The sequence below is a fragment of the Artibeus jamaicensis genome, unplaced genomic scaffold (assembly GCF_021234435.1).
Source record: "Artibeus jamaicensis isolate MK-2021 breed Jamaican fruit bat unplaced genomic scaffold, CSHL_Jam_final contig_3182, whole genome shotgun sequence".
NCBI lineage: Eukaryota > Metazoa > Chordata > Mammalia > Chiroptera > Phyllostomidae > Artibeus > Artibeus jamaicensis.
Window position 1 is genome coordinate 289,502 of NW_026521742.1, and position 15,977 is coordinate 305,478.

The 15,977-nt window shown below is 40.1% G+C and overlaps 1 protein-coding gene across 4 annotated transcripts in view; it reads left to right on the top strand.

The window, feature by feature from the left end:
* LOC119042012 (BTB/POZ domain-containing protein KCTD7) overlaps positions 1-15,977 on the top strand; it is a 90,701-nt gene that overhangs the window by 34,379 nt on the left and 40,345 nt on the right. For all 4 annotated transcript variants that reach the window (XM_037135557.2, XM_053663467.1, XM_037135555.2 and 1 more), the window contains one exon: positions 13,687-13,872. In XM_037135557.2, coding sequence (XP_036991452.1) covers positions 13,687-13,872 — 186 coding nt within the window. The remainder of the gene's footprint in view (positions 1-13,686; positions 13,873-15,977) is intronic.

Here is a 15,977-nt window from a genome sequence, read left to right on the forward strand (position 1 = left end):
ACTGGCCTGCATCCCAGGCATGTGCCCTGACTGGGAATTGAACCGCAGTTGTCTGGTTTGTAGACACGCGCTCAATCCACTGAGCTACACCAGCCAGGGCTGATTTGCCAGTTTTGTTTGCTAACTTCACAGTATTTTACTACAGTAGTTTGAAGAAAATTTAAATCAATGAGTTAAATTAATTTTAGAAATTGTAAAAAAATCTTGCCTGTTTATTACTGTTGATGAATTGTGGAATAATTTTGTCAAGTTCAATGAAGTCTTTTGGATTTTTGTTGTCATTTGCAGTAAACATAAATGTTGAAACATTTGCTATTGTGATAATACTTTCTAATACTATGTCCTAATATATGCTTTACCAACTATTCAGACCTTTATATTTCAGTATTTTTGTGTAGCTCACATAATTTTTTTATTAAAATGTTTTCTAGGTGTTTTAAAATTTTGATACTATTGTGAATGAGATCTCTCTTTGTATTTCCTGACTTGGTAGGCTATTATAAGAGTTCTGTAAATTCATGTAAACATATTTTGCTTATTTTATATAAACTATCCTTTTATAAATTCTTTTGTGAAACTTTATAATTATGAATTAGTAATTTTTAAAATAAATTCTTTTATAAAAATAAAAGCCCTGGCTGGCATAGCTCAGTGGATTGAGCGCGGGCTGCAAACCAAAGTGTCGCTGGTTCGACTCCCAGTCAGGGCACATGCCTGGGTTGCAGACCAGGTCCCACTTGGGGACACACAATAGGCAACCACACATTGATGTTTCTCTCCTTCCCTTCCTCTCTCTCAAAATATAAATAAAAATCAAATCTCAAAAAAAAAGAAAAGTGAGCTTAGAGATGACAATTTTAAAAAAATAATAAATTCTTTTCAGAAACTTTAAAATTCCTCATCATTCATAGTGCTTTAATTTCCTCTTTGGTGTATAGAGTTAGTTGTACCTTTCATACCAGGCAGTAAGTGCCACGGGGAGTGGAACTGGTTTTACTTACATTCATATCCCAAGTGCCTCTCGTATAGTGTTAATCAGTATATAAATATTTGCTGAACAAATGAAAAGTGATGAGTAGGGAAAGCGCTGCAAGAATGTCATGACTTCTCAGAGCAGTGTTTTAAGTTTCTTTCTCTTTTATTATGTATTTGTCTGTATAGGTCAGATTTTTTTAGAATAAACATCTTACTTTTTATAATTGGAAAAAAGCAAATTTAAGGAAAAAAGTTTTCTTTTTTCTTTTTCCCGGGGGACCTGGTGTGGGACTGTGACTCCTCACTCCCAAGATACTCCTCCCCAGAAGTTTTCATTCTTAACTGAGGTCAAAGGATAGTTGGTCGAGTTGATTGGATGTTTCCTGTAAATCCCATGTGAGTTGCCCAGAGGAATGATCTGTGACGACATGACATTGAACTGAAGAATAGAAAGGAAGCAGGACTCTAACAAGGAAGATAATAGGAAGCTACTTAAATTCACAAGATTTTTTTCCTTTTTTTTTTTTCCATTTTAATTAGACAAATCTGGTCTGCATGCAGAGCCTTACAGAAGAACACACATGTAACTCTAGGCTTTATATTCCTCTGGCTGTTTTTAGTGAACCTCAACCCAGATTAAATCCTAGGCCTGGCATAGAATTCACAGGAATCTCAACCGTCTCAGCAGTGGAGATCGTTTTTTTTACTCTGTCCTCCTTAATGTGAGTGGGCTAATTGAATTATGCGTTCTCTGTGCCCAGGTTGCTCAGTAAAAGCCTACTTCTTGGAATGCAGAGCTCAAACGGGAACTGGGTGTGGCTCTTCTGAGCTTTCTGGTTGCTGCCCTGGTGATAGGAGCTTGCCTCTGGGTAGTGACTTCACTGAATAGGGATAGACAGAATTGAGTTTCAGCATTGATCTCCCCTGATTTTCCCTAACTGAAAAGTCCGTGCTATCAGTAGAGCTCTGCCGCCTGATTGGGTGTGCCAACTGTACCTGCTTTGCCCACCGCGACAGAGCCGTCCTCACAGCCTTTCTCATCACGGCCTGCACTCTCGGTGGTTCAGTTTCTTGCTCTGTTTTCCATATGTAGAAATGATGTGAGTCATACGTATAATTGTCTCATACACATTGGTTCAATCATAGGTGTTTTTATATTAAAACAGTTTTAAGTGGAATTTGGGAAAAGCTAATTTGAAATTACAAATTAACAGGAAGTTGCAAAGATAATACAGAGAAGTACTGTGTATTCGTCATTCAGTGTCCCCCAGTGGTTACATGTTACATAACTATTGTACAATATCAAAACCAAGAAATTGACACCTATACAATGTGTGTGTATGGTTCTGTGTCATTTCATCACATATGTAGATTCCTGTAACCACCATGATAGTCAAGATCCAGAGCCATTCTATTATTAGTAAGATCCCCCTCTTGCTGCCCCTTCATAATCACACCCCGTGTCATTAGTCCCCAAGACTGCCCCAGATTTGGTACTTTGCTAGAAGTACTCTTGGCAGTATTTTATTACAATGAAATGATACAAAAGCAGGATCAATAAAGGAAAATGGTGCAGTTAGCAGAGTTTGGAGGATCCCAGCTATGAACTTTCAGGAGTCTTCTCAGACCTGTGAAGTTACACAGGGTGCATTTAATCCCCCAACAACAAAGTGTAGTAACACACGTGATGTGTTTTCTGTTAGGGTAGCTGACTTAAACCTAGGATTCCAGGGCTTTTATTGGAGGCTGGTCACATAGGCACAAGTGCCTTCGTGATAGACTATAGTTGCTATAACTTCACGCCCCAGAAGGAAAGCGTTGCGCTGTTTATACACACTGTCTAGACAAGCCGGTACAGTGTGGTTTAAGGCCTCAGACATACAGAACACACTTATCAGTTAGTACATAAGGACACTTCAAGACCTCAGTTCCCGGGAGCTGGCCCAAGGCCAGTTACACAGCATGCCCTTCTGAGAATACATACATGATTCATGCAACTCAGGTCTGTTTAGCTAACTCTTTACTGCACACCTTTCCTTATTTTCTCTTGTTAGAAACAGATGGGATATGGAGAAACAGTGCTGGGCCCAGGGTAGCGGTGAGGGTTGGGTAGGTTGGGGTAGGTATTACTTTTATTTTTTATTATTAGGTAGAGCTACTACATCTTCCAGGCTTGATAGTGGCTTAACGTAGTAGGTTTCCTGTAATGTCCAGTGGCACAGCCTCCTCTTTTACACAAACTGGGTACCTGAGGTGCATCCATTGGTGTGGGCTGCGTATACCCTTCTGTTATAGTTGAGCCTTGATTGCTGTTGGCATGTCCAAGGTCATCTTTGGCCTTTATTATGTCCAGGTTCACTCAGCAGTAGTTACAGGGCAATCTATAGATGGCTGCTACTTGTGTAGCACTTGGAGGTGCCCAGGAGAGGCCAAGCTATGGACCAAGGTGGACTGCTGCTAGTCCTGGGCCTGGGGCAACTTAGTGAGAAGTATGGGGATTGCTGAAGCCAGGTGCTGCTTGTTTGAGAAAATTTAGGAAAGTCTGAAGCATGGGCCAAGACAAGCCATTCAGATGGAAAAGCCACTGGAAACAGCTTGTGTGGGCCTGAAGGTTGGGTAGGGTAGGGCCTCAGGGAATCATCAGGGTGGGCAAACAGTATGAGCCTGGTTGATGGTGTCTTAGATACGGTGTCTGCCTGCCAGCTTTGTGGCTCTGTTGGGGGAGGACTCAGAAAAGGAACAGTGGCCTCTGACAGCACCTCTGCTGGGAGAAAGCTGGCCCCCCCAGCTCTCACCCTGATGCCAGACAATTCATTTCCTCCCTGTTTGTCTCTGATGCCTTTCCATCTGCTGCTCTGGCACTGGATCTCGAAGGGAGTGAGTCTGAGTAAGTCTGTGCACGTGCCTTTGAATGAAATTGCTTAGGATTCTGGCAGTTTCTGCCTTCCATAGCCTCAGTCCCTGCTAGCTTTTACAGCTAGAAGTTAGGGAATCTTATCTTTCTGGTAATGGAACCCTGGCCTGGGCTGTAGTGTGGGGCTGGGACCCCCTCAATTCTGAGATATCTCTCCCAATTTTTATCCACCGCAGGTGGGTGTGGAACCAGCCCCTTTACATCTCTCCCCCACTCTGGGATTAGGTACTGCTTTAGATAGAGTGGCCAGGGAAGGCCTTTCTGATAGTGCGATGTGAAAACTGAGGCCTAAATGATGAGAGAGAAATCACCATACGAACAGCTAAGGGTACAGCATTCTAGGCATTAAAACACCTGTTCAAAGGTGAGAGAAATGTAACAGAGGCCTGTAACAGTTTTCTGTTGTTTTCGTAACAAATTGCTATCAATTAGCAGCTTTAAACAACATCCATTTATTATCTCCCGGTTCTGTAAGAACTCCTGGCCAGCTCAGCTGGGTATTGTGTTAAGGATCTCAAGAGGTCAAAGGTAAGGGGTCCACCAGCCTGGGCTCTTATCTGTATAGGCTGTGGGGAGAATCTGCTTCTAGACATACTCACTTTGGCAGAATTGAGTTCCAAGTGGATATAGGACTGAATCTTCATTTCTTTGCTGGCTGTCAGCCATGGGTCATTTGCAGCTTCTAGAAGCCACCCACATTCTTTGAATTATAGTCTCTTCACCTTCAAAGCCAACAGTAGTGCCCTGATATTCCATTATGCTCTCCTTTTCTGATTTTCATTTTAAAAACAATTTTATTGAGGAATAATTCAAACACTTAAAAGGGCATAACTCAGTGGCAGCCATCCGCATGGTCAACTTCAGGACTTTTTCATCACCTCAGAAAGAAACCCCATAACCTTTAGCTATCACCTACACTCATTCCTCCCCTTCCCCCTTCATCCTAAACACCCACTCTAAAGACTTTCTGTCTTTACAGATTTCCCTGTTCTGGACGTTCATGTGAATGGGATCATATGATATGTGATCTTTATAACTGGCTGCTTTCACTTAGCATCATGTTTTCAAGGTTAATCGAGGCATGTATCAGTACTTTTCTCTTTATGACTAATGCCTACATTGTATGATATACTACATTTTGTTTAGCCATTCATCAGTTGATGGACATTTGGGTGTTTCCACCTTTTGGCTATTATGGATAATGCTGCTATAAACATTCATGTACAGATTTCTGTGTAGACATAAGTTTTCATTTCTCCTGGGTAAAAACCTTGGGGTGGAATTGCTGGGTAATATCATAACTCTGTTTAATCATTTGAGGAACTGTCAGATGGTTTCCAAAGGTGGCTGCACTATTTTGCATTCCCACCATCGTGTATGGGAGTTCTAATTTTTCCACATCCTTATTTTTAAATTTTTTTCTTTTTTTTAAAGATTTTATTTATTTCTGGAGAGGGGGGAAGGGAAGGAGAGAGAGAGAGAAACATCAATGTGTTACACATTGTTGCCTCTTGTGCGCCCCCTATTGGGGACCTGGCCTGCAACCCAGGCATATGCCTTGAATGGAAATTGAACCAGCAACCCTTTGGTTTGCAGGCCTGTGCTCAAACCACTGAACTAGATCAGCCAGGGCTCTGTTAACCTTATTACCTGACTTTGTTATCTTACTGGATGTGAAGTGGTATCTCGTTGTGGTTTTGATTTGCATTTCACTGATGACCAATGAAGTCAGACATATTTTTGTGTGTGTGCTTATTGACCATTTGTATGTGTTACTTGGGGAAGTGTCTATTCAGATCTTTTTACCTATTAAAAAATTAGGTTATTTATTTTCTAAATATTGAGTTATAACAATTCTTTATAGAGGGGTGGGCAAAAGTAGGTTTATAGTTTGTATGGAAAATAATACAATAATGAACAAATAATAACTCAAAAATAAACTTTGTTTTGTATACTCACAACTGTAAACCTACTTTTGTCCTCCCTTGTATATTCTTCATACAAATTTTTTATCAGATACATAATGTGCAAATATTTTCTCCCATTCTGTGGGTTATCTTTTTTACTTTCTTGGTGAGGTTCTTGGAAACACAAAAGTTTTAGTTTTGTTGAAGTACAGTTTATATTTCTTTTGTTGCTCTTGTTTTTGATGTCTAAGAATTCTTTTCTAAGAGTTTTTATGGTTTTAGCATTTGCGTTTAGGTCTTGATCCGTTTTGAGTTGTTTTTTGTACGGTGTGAGGTAGAGGTCTGACTTCATCCTCTCGCACGTGGCTACCCAGTTGTCCCAGTGCCATGTGCTAAAAGATTCATCTATTTTCATTGGACAGTCTTGGCACCCTTGTGGTAACCATAAATGTGTGGGTTTATTTCTAGTCTCAGTTCTGTTCCATCGATCCATATGTCTGTCCTTGTACTAGTACCACACTGCTTTGATTATCATGGCTTTGTGGTGAGTTTTGAAATTGGGAACTGTAAGTCCTTCTACATTCTTTTTCAAGATTGTTTTTTGACTGTTCTGGGTTCCTGTCCTCTTTTGCATTTAGGGCTCACGTGCTTATGTAGTACCCACCTGGATAATCCAGAATAGTCTCTCTATTTTAAGGTTTGCTGATTAGTAACCATAATTTTCTGCAAATCTTTTTTTGCTATGTAAGATTATATAATCACAGGTGAATACCATAGAGCAAAGGTCATGGGAGCACAAGGGCTATGGGGCTTAGATTTGTGAAAAGGTTGAGAATGGTAGGAGTAGAAGTTGGACAGAAAGCTGTGAGTGGAAGTTTCAGAAGTATTAATTGGTCCGAAGTCATATTTCTAATAAGTGGCAGAACTGGTATTTGAATGAGGGTTTGACTGATCATTATCATCTCATGTCCACACCAAATTGGTCTTCATAAACTCATAGCTACTCTTATTGTTTTCAGCTTAATACCTATTGCACTCTTGGTTGTATGCTGACTAGTCACAGTAATCCTGTTATATTTTTCTGGCCTTAGAATAGCACCTGGACAAGTCTTTGGGTGCAGTTAAATAAGCTTTATTGGAACAAGTATAAGAAGAAAAGGAAAGAACAGTGAGGGATTCAGGAGTGTGTCTCAGAATCTGAGGGTAGGCAGGCAGCTGAAACTGAGAAATGGAAACTTCTCAAGACGTAGAGTTTTTTTCTTCTGCCTCTTTTCTCTGCTTCTTGGTGTGCATCTATTCACTCTTCAGACTGGTTATCCTGTTACTCGGCTCACTTGAAGGAGGATGGTCATGGCATGCCACCTCCATCACTCATCAGAACAACCCAGATTAAACTCATTTCCAAAACTCCAGTTTGGTTCACATACCCATCTCCGCTTCAGTCAGTTCTGGCCCTGGCAAACATGGCTGCTGGCAGCCTACCATTGCGGGTTGGGGTAGCATTTGCCCAAGAAAAGGGAGGTTGCTGGCTCATGTGCTAGGCAGACTCACTAAAATGTTTTCATTTTAGTGACACAGACCTGTGCTATACTATCTGTAGTATTAAAATTTAAAAACTTACTGAACTCTGATACAAGGAACGTGGATGTTTCTTTTTGCCCATTCCTCTTGGAATTGAAGAAAGGGACTACAGGAGGATAATAGTGAAAGATAAGCTCAGACCCTCAAAATAGTTCGATGGAACTCAGGACTTAGTATAAGTACAGGCTCTAGTGTCATTCCTGCCACTTACTACCTTTTGATTGACCAAACTGTAAGTTCTCAGTCTCAGTGTCTTCATCTTTATTGTAAGAAGAGGAGTAAGTAGATGGTCTTTAAAGTTTCTTCAATTTAACATCTGGACTCTGGCTAGATTTAGTTATTCTTCTTTCTACCTCAACCTCATCTACTAAATAAGTATGTTAAATCTAAATACTGGAGGACTTCCTGGCTAGTGTAGCTCAGTGGATCGAGTGCCAGCCTGAGAACTGAAAGGTCACGGGTTTTATTCCTGGTCAGGGCACAAGCCTGGGTTGCAGCCAGGTCCCCATTTGGGGGCATGCAAAAGGCAACCAATTGATGTTTCTCTCATTCATCCATGTTTCTTCTCTCCCTCTTGTTCTCCCTCTCTTCCCCTCTTTCTGAAAATAAATAAATAAAATCTTTTTTAAAAAACTAAGCTAATAAGAAACAAACAAACAAATACTGGAGGGCTCTAATCTCAGTAGAGGCAGTAAAGAGTATTTGTAAACTTGCGAGTCTTCCTGCCATGCCTCCTTCATTAACTGTTAGCCATCTCACCTGCAAAGCGCCCTGCCACCATCCCCTTCTCATTCCCACTGTATGACTGACACACCTCTGTTACTGTAACTTAGTACTGTAGTTGTCTCTTGGTCACTATCCCTGTCTCCTGTTCTGCACTTTCCCCTCAATCCAACCTAGAAACTGCCTCTCAAGTTGGTTTTTTTTTTAAATCATACAGTAAAATGGAATTTGGGGGGAGTGCATGGTTCTATGAATTTTAAAACATTTCTAGATTTATGTAAACACCTGAACACAGAATAGTTCTATCACCTCCCAAAAATGTTTTTGTGTAATTTTTTTATAGACACCCTCCCCCTGGTCTTAATTCCTAAGAAACACTGATCATACTATATGTAAACTTTTACAACTGGCTTCATTCACCCAGCATAAAGCCTTGGAAATTCATCCAAGTTGTTGCCTGGGTAGGTACTCTCCCCACCCTTTTTTTTTTTTTTTTTTTTTTTTGCTGAGGAGCATCCATTGCATGGCTGTACCACACAGTGTGTTTATCCATTCACTCATTGGAGGATAATTTGGTTATTTCCATGTTTTAATGGTCTTGAGAAAAGCTGCTGGAAATATTTACGTATAGATTTTTGAGTGAACATCAGTTTTTCCTCTGGAGGAAATAACCAGGAGTGGGATTGCTGGGTTGTATGGTAAGTGCATGTTTAACTTTTTATGAAACTGTCACACTGTTTTTCACGATAGCTGTGCTGTTCACGTCCCACTAGGGATGTGAGTGTTGCTGCATCCTGGCTGCCGTTTGGTATTGCTGATATTTTAAATTTTAGCCATTCTAGTAAGTGTGTAGTGATATCTCATGGTGGTTTTAATGTGCATTTCTCTCATGGATAATGATGTCGAGCAACTCTCCACATATTTATTTACCATGTCGTCAAGAACTGTGAAGGACCCGAGTTTTCACCCTGCTCGCAGGTAACAAGGGATCCTGCCATAGATTCATGGGTGCTGGTAGAAGACAGGAGATTCTGAGTGAGAGACAGAGTACTTGATCATTCACAGGACTTCAACAAAACAAACTTCATCTTCATGTGATCTACCTTTACTCCCAAGTCCCATGAGGGTGATGTCACAGCTGAGGAACCCAAGCTTAGGGAAGCCAAATCTTTTATAAAAGGCAGAAAACAGATCTGCTCAATCTCTGACCTAAGGGAAACATTTTATCTATTGTACTGGACAGTAAACAAACGTGCCCTAGGCTCTGGGGGCAGGGGAGATAATCCTGTGTTTCTTCTAAGAATATTAGATAAGAGGATGTTTGCACAGGCCCCTTGGACTGAAATGTGAAAATTGTCCCCCAGCACGTTTATCTTCTTTTGATCACTGTCCTTCAGGTCTCCTGCCCATTTCGGAATTGGGTGGTTTTTCTTACTGTTGACTTTTGAGCATTCCTTATATATTCTAGATGTAAGTCCTTTGTCAAATATGTGATCACAAGTGTTTTCTACCAGTCTGTAGTTTGTCATTTTATTTTCTTAGTGGTGTCATCTGCAGAGCAAATGTTTCTAGTTTGGTTGCCCAGCTGGGCTGCAAGTTCTAACCCACTTTCTGTGGGCCGTGTTCCCAATGTCAGTTCATTTTTCAAGGCCTTTGCAGTAGTTTCCATCGTGTCAGGTACGTGCGGTCTGAAACTTGTTCAGTGGTCTCAGTTAGTTTGAATTTTAGTCTTTTGTCCTGAATAGCATCGGTTATATTATGCACAAGCAGGGGTGAGCCCAGGAGTTCACCAACAACCTTTTTAGGTTGCTTTTTCAAGTTTTCCTTGTCAGTGCCTTCTCCTACCCTTTTTGTTTGTTTGTTTGTTTGTTTGTTTGTTTGTTTGTTTTCCAGATTCTCATCTTTCCTTTCCTCTGGCCAGAAAACGGTGCAGTGAGTTACCCCACTCTATTCTATCATGAACACTGTACTTCCATGGGGACCAAGAAATGGGGAGGATGGAGAGTGGGAGAAATCGATAGTTCCCCTTCCTTGGAGTTTCATTTCTGCAGTCTGCCTTTCCAGCCAGTTCTGCATGTGGTGGTTTGGGTGCTGTGGCTCCAGAGAAGGGGAAAAACAATGAAATGGAGGGACTTTCATATTTTCTCTCCGTGTTAGGAGTTTCCCTTTCTTCCTTCCTTGAGCCTGAACTAGAGGCACTGTGTCTGTGCCATGGTGGGCATTTTTGGATTGGCTTGGTGATACTGGAGGAGAGAATGGTAAACTCACGGAGGGTTTGGTGATATATTGAATTCTGGTCTTCTTGCCCAATTCTTCTCCTCTCTTTCACTTTTGAGACCCCCCCCCAAAGTAGTGCTCATTGTGTACTATGAAGTGTTATAGCTGGACTGAATCTGTGGAATCTCTGGGGAGACTTCATATGGCCCCTGATGTCTTTGTTCAGGTTTTTTTCTTGTTTTTATTTTTAAACTTGACTTCCTTCTAAGGGTCACCCCTGTGCTTACATACCATAATACCTTAATGGTCAGCCCAAGGTTGGTTGTTTAGACAAAGAATTTGTGTGCAAACACTGCCAGCCTGTAAGGTTTCCTTTCACTCTGGCCAACAGAGCCTGTGTGTACATGGAGGAGCCACAAGAGGCCTGCAGAAACAGCTGGTGGCCTGGAGCGTAAATGCTTTCCTTGGCCAACACATTGACTCATCAGCAGAGGGGAAGTTTTGTCCATTTTTATAGCTGATTTGGGGGGTGATTATTTATTGTCCACCTCACTTTACATGATATGAGACAGAACTTTGTCTCTCAAGTTTTAATGTCTTAAAATAAAGATCTTAGCATGCTTTCATAGAGCTTTCAGTGATGCTTCAGTCCAGACCCTTTAGCCCAGAATTTTAAAAAGCAGTCATGTTTGACCTCACACCTAACTTCTTCAGTTAACCTCCTACTTATACCACATTGTTCATGCTCCATTTGCCTTCCTGTTTCCGAGCTTTATGTAAAAGATGTTCTTCCTGTCTAGAATGGCCCTCCACTTTTGTATCATTCTTTCAAGACCCTCTTAAGTTTCAAAGCTCTTTAAGGTCTACAGCTCCATCCCCTGGCCCAGGTGGTCTCTTGTACTCCCTAAGTCAGAATTACCTTGCCTTTTTCTCCCCCCTCAATTTCACAGCTCTGTCTTTCTGCATTGCTTAGTATGCCTGGTTTTTTGGAGGGGCGAGGTCTGGGGGGAAGAGTATGTTCTGTCAGTTGTATTAACAGTGGTATCGACTGTGTGCACTTGTTGGCCCTTAGTAAATATTTGTGTTAAATTATTGTAGGATCCCCAAGATGCAGGACTTAATTTTTTCTGGACATGTGAGTTTCATACATACATGCTGTGGAGTGCCCCTTTTTTCTGTGCTTGTTTGGCAGTTTATTTACAAGAAGAAGAATGAGGACCATTTTATTCTATGAATTTAAGTGAAACTTGTTGGGTAGCAATTTATAATACAATCCTGGTGGTATGAACAAACAAGATATGGTATAGTAGAAAAGAAAACAGACTTAGAACTTGTTAAAATATTTCAAATCTTAACTGTAACATGTATGACCTTAGACAGTTGTCTGACCTCTTCAAACTTTGTTTACTCAACTTAGAAATGAAGATACTAATTTTTTGGCTTTGATGAATAAATGATTTTATGTTTTATAAGTACTTGACATAAGAAGGTTCTCTACAATTGTTTATCCCTCTCTATACAGTATTATCTATTCCTATATATTAGCACAGGGAAAGAAGCGTGGGGGAAAAGCTGTCCACCCTTCCCCCCTTCAGAGCTCTTACTGGTCCTTCCTCACTCACTCCCTTAACAACTACAATGTGGTAGCAGCAAGAATAAAATAGGGAGTGGTAAAATGAGTCAACCTAACAGGATCGGTAAGATCCAGTTGATTGCCAGAGATAAGACTACCTTAACACATTTAACTTGCCAAGTAAGGAATCTTGTTAGATAATAGCTATGCAGAAAACTCAAATTATTTTGCTGATAGTCTAAAAAGGAAAATCACAGCTAAAATTTTTTCTTCAATATAATCTACTTTTTAATTGGTTTCTTGTTCTGACGTATATCTAACATAAGTCCTTAAGTTTGTTATCAAATCTTAAAGGAAAGCTTATTCACTATTCAGATAAAGACTAAATAGAGAATAGCCCTGCCTCCCTTGGCACCACCCTGTTCTGTTGGGGATATAAAGCAGCTCCTCAAGATGCTTCTAGTCTAGGTGCAAAGGAGTCAAACATAGAAATGACTCTATAATGAAGTAGAATGGATGTAACTGGTTCTTAAATAAGCAGTATTATGAGAATTAATTCTCATAGTCAAGGTTAATTCTGGGTGGGAGGAAGCTCATGGGAAGCTTATGAGCTTCAAATAGTGAATCATCTTTGAAAAAGCAGAAGAAAACTATAGATAAGAGGTCTAGGCCAAAACACAAAACATGCATGGTTTGTTTAGGAGATGGTCATATGATTGAATATTGCTGTGCTCAGGGATGTGAGTGGAGTTTGGACAAGTAGATTGGGGACAATGTGGTATAAGGATTTTGGAAGCACACCTGGTTTGAATCCCTTCTCTTTTGCTTGTTTTCAGTGGTGTTCATGTACTTTTGAAAATTTCTCTCAACCTCAGGTTTCACATCTAATAAAATGAAGAGAATGTCTGCCTTGGGTTTTGGTGGGGGGGGGAGTTGCTGTAAGTAATTATATTAAGTACCTGTCATAATATTGCATATGTAATGAGTGGTAGCAAAGAGTAGTCTCATGTTAATTTGTCCTAAATGTCTGAGGGCCACGAATGCCTTCTGAGAGTTTAGATTATATTCTGATGCTTTAATTATACTCGTTTTCTTGGTAGATGTTGAATTAATTTATGTGAGACAAAATGTCAGTCTAGTGCCACTCTAGTGTTGTTTGTATAGAACACAGGTGGCAAACACAAGGCCCACAGGCCAAATCCTGCCCACTACCTTGTTTAGCCACCGGGCACCTTGTTTCCACCTGGTGGCAACGCCGAGCTCTTGCTTGTTAAGGAGTAGTTACATTTATACAGTCCTAAACTTACATTTGGCCCTTTGAAGGCAACCTCAAGGCTGATGTGGCCCCCGGTGAAAATGAGTTTGACGCCCCTGGTGTAGAAGTTTTTTAATTTGCTCTAGTCCCATTTGTCTACTTGTGTTTTTGGTGTACCATCCGAGAAATCATTGCCAAATCCAATGTCATAAAGTTTTTCCCCTGCGTTTTCTTCTGGAAGTTTTGTAGTTTTATGTTCTATGGTTAGGTCTTTAATATAATATTAGGCCTTTCTTAAAGTGTTTGTTATATTATTGGGCAGGGGAGAAGAAGTCTTTTCTTTAACATGACTGTCAGGAATTTGCTGTATTTATTAAACTGTGTTTTTCCTTCCCTTTCTCCCCTACCTTTTCTTCCTTCATTTCTTCTCTCCTCCCCTCCTCTATAGCTGGAAGATATGGACTGATTTTGTGTGTCTTAATGGCTGTGCTGATGAAATAATTCGTTTTCAACTCTTTCTTCTTTGTTACTTGATAAACAGGAAGAAGATGAGCCTTAAGTCTGAACGCAGAGGAATTCATGTGGATCAATCAGAGCTCCTGTGCAAGAAAGGATGTGGTTACTACGGCAACCCTGCTTGGCATGGTTTCTGTTCCAAGTGCTGGAGGGAGGAGTACCACAAAGCCAGGCAGAAGCAGATTCAGGAGGATTGGGAACTGGCGGAGCGGTAAATGGACTTAACTCGAGATGGTTTTACAGTGATATAGTGATACATGACACTGTTGTCAGAATACATTTTTTCCCTTCTGCTTTGCGCTCTTAGCAAGTCAGCCTAATATTAACAGAATAGATTTTTCCCTTCATTTTCTTGGTCAACATTTAATGAATACCTTTTAGTGACTTCATTTTCTCTTTTGTCTTACCATTTAAGTATTTTGTGTTTGTGGTTCCTAATTTAAGGGAACTCCTAATTAAGTTTACTTCTAAACTCTCAGAAGACATTAAGGTTTTTGGAATGGAAGAGTGGAGATAAACATCCTTCATGGTGGAGGTTAGATGAGGTAATATATACAGTGTATTCGGTTGGCCAAAAAGTCTGTTATGTTTTTTCTGTAAACTAAAAGACATTTTTCATTTTCACCAATAACTATTGATTTGGATATTTTATGTATGTCAGCTATCTCTTACTATTGGCTTCTAATGGCTACAGGCCAGGGGTGCTGCTAAACATCGTCCAATGTATCAGACAGCCCCATGGCAAAGAATTATTTGGCCAAAATGTCAGTAGTATCACAAAACTTCAAAACCACTTTTGACACATTCTATTGGTCACAGCACCTTCTCCATACACTGCACAAACCTCTTTTTTTTGCATTTCAGTTGTATTTTTACCTTTCTTGAAATGATAATATTGCTGAAAATGTTGTGTATTATTGTTTATCTTCAGTATTAAAATGGCTGCACAAAAATTCACCAATCCTGGTAAGTTTGTTTAAATGCACTCTGCTTATGACAGCTGTCACAATACACTCTAACAGAATTGTTTTGCATGAAGTTAAAGACAGCTAAGCACTACTAGAACCATCTTACAGAAAAATCCAAACGGACTTTTTGGCCCTCCCAGAACCTAGCACAGGGTTTGGCACGTGGCCCTCGTCAAGCATTGTTTTCTCCCTTGTTTGATGTATCCAGCGTGGCATCTGTTGCAGTCATAAGCATGCAGTAGGAGGAATCTGCTGATTTTTGTATATAGTTCTTTATTATAAAAATTTGACTTTTCCAAAATGGGGTTTGTAAGTCAGAAGTATTAAGAAATTTGTATGATCTAGAAATATAATTATGATAAAATAAAGGTCGGCATAGCTGGTAAAGATAGGAACAAATAAAATGCCACAAATAATGTTAATCTTTGCCAGAACAGCCTAGTTACTAAAACTGCTCAAGAAAAGAAAGTCAAACTGAACTCTGACCACTTCTGCTAGTTTTATATCTGATCAGCCCCATTTGCTGGGTCATTGCTTTGCTAGCATCTGCGGCGAACTCACTGAATTACAAAGTACACTCACTGCCTTCAGTGACTCCGTGGTTGATCAGAGAGAACATACATAGAACATCCACTATTTCCTCAGGGCTCTCTCTGCATTCCTGATATTCTTAGAGGCTGATTCTATTTCATAAAGAAATTGGAGGCTCCTAAGCATGATTTTCTTAGCTTTCTCACCTCTTCACATCGAAATGTCTTAAAATATATAGTACCTTCTATTTTGTCCTTATTCCACTCTCAGACCAACATGTTTCTCTGTGACTTTGTTGCTGTTTCTTACTCCTTCCAATTGTAACCTTGCTTTAAGTTTCCTACAGCACAATTTCTCAAATTTGAACAGGCATGAGCATCACCTGGAAATCTTGTAAAAACAGATTGTTGGACCTCCTCTCCAGAGCCTCTGACTTTGTGAGGTTGTGAGTGAGGCCTGAAAATTTGCATTTCCAACAGGTTCCTTGGTGGTGCTGATGCTGTTGTCTGGGGACCACACTTTGAGAACCATTATTCTGTAGGTAGCCTTTGAGATTTATTATAAATACCTCAAATTCAGCTGGTCAAGGCCAAAGTTACTGCTTTTATTTATTCTAATCCCTGTTTTCAACATTTTCTCCTAAATCTCTTCTTGTGTCAGTTGATGACATCACTGTATATTCAGTTGGCTAAAAATTTCTCCTTCGCCTTTCACACTCTACAACTAATTGCACAAGTTTTACTTTTCTGAGCTTAGAATGATAGTCTTTTGAATTTCACCCTCTCCTGTTTTCCAGGTTCTTATTTTTTCTCACTTA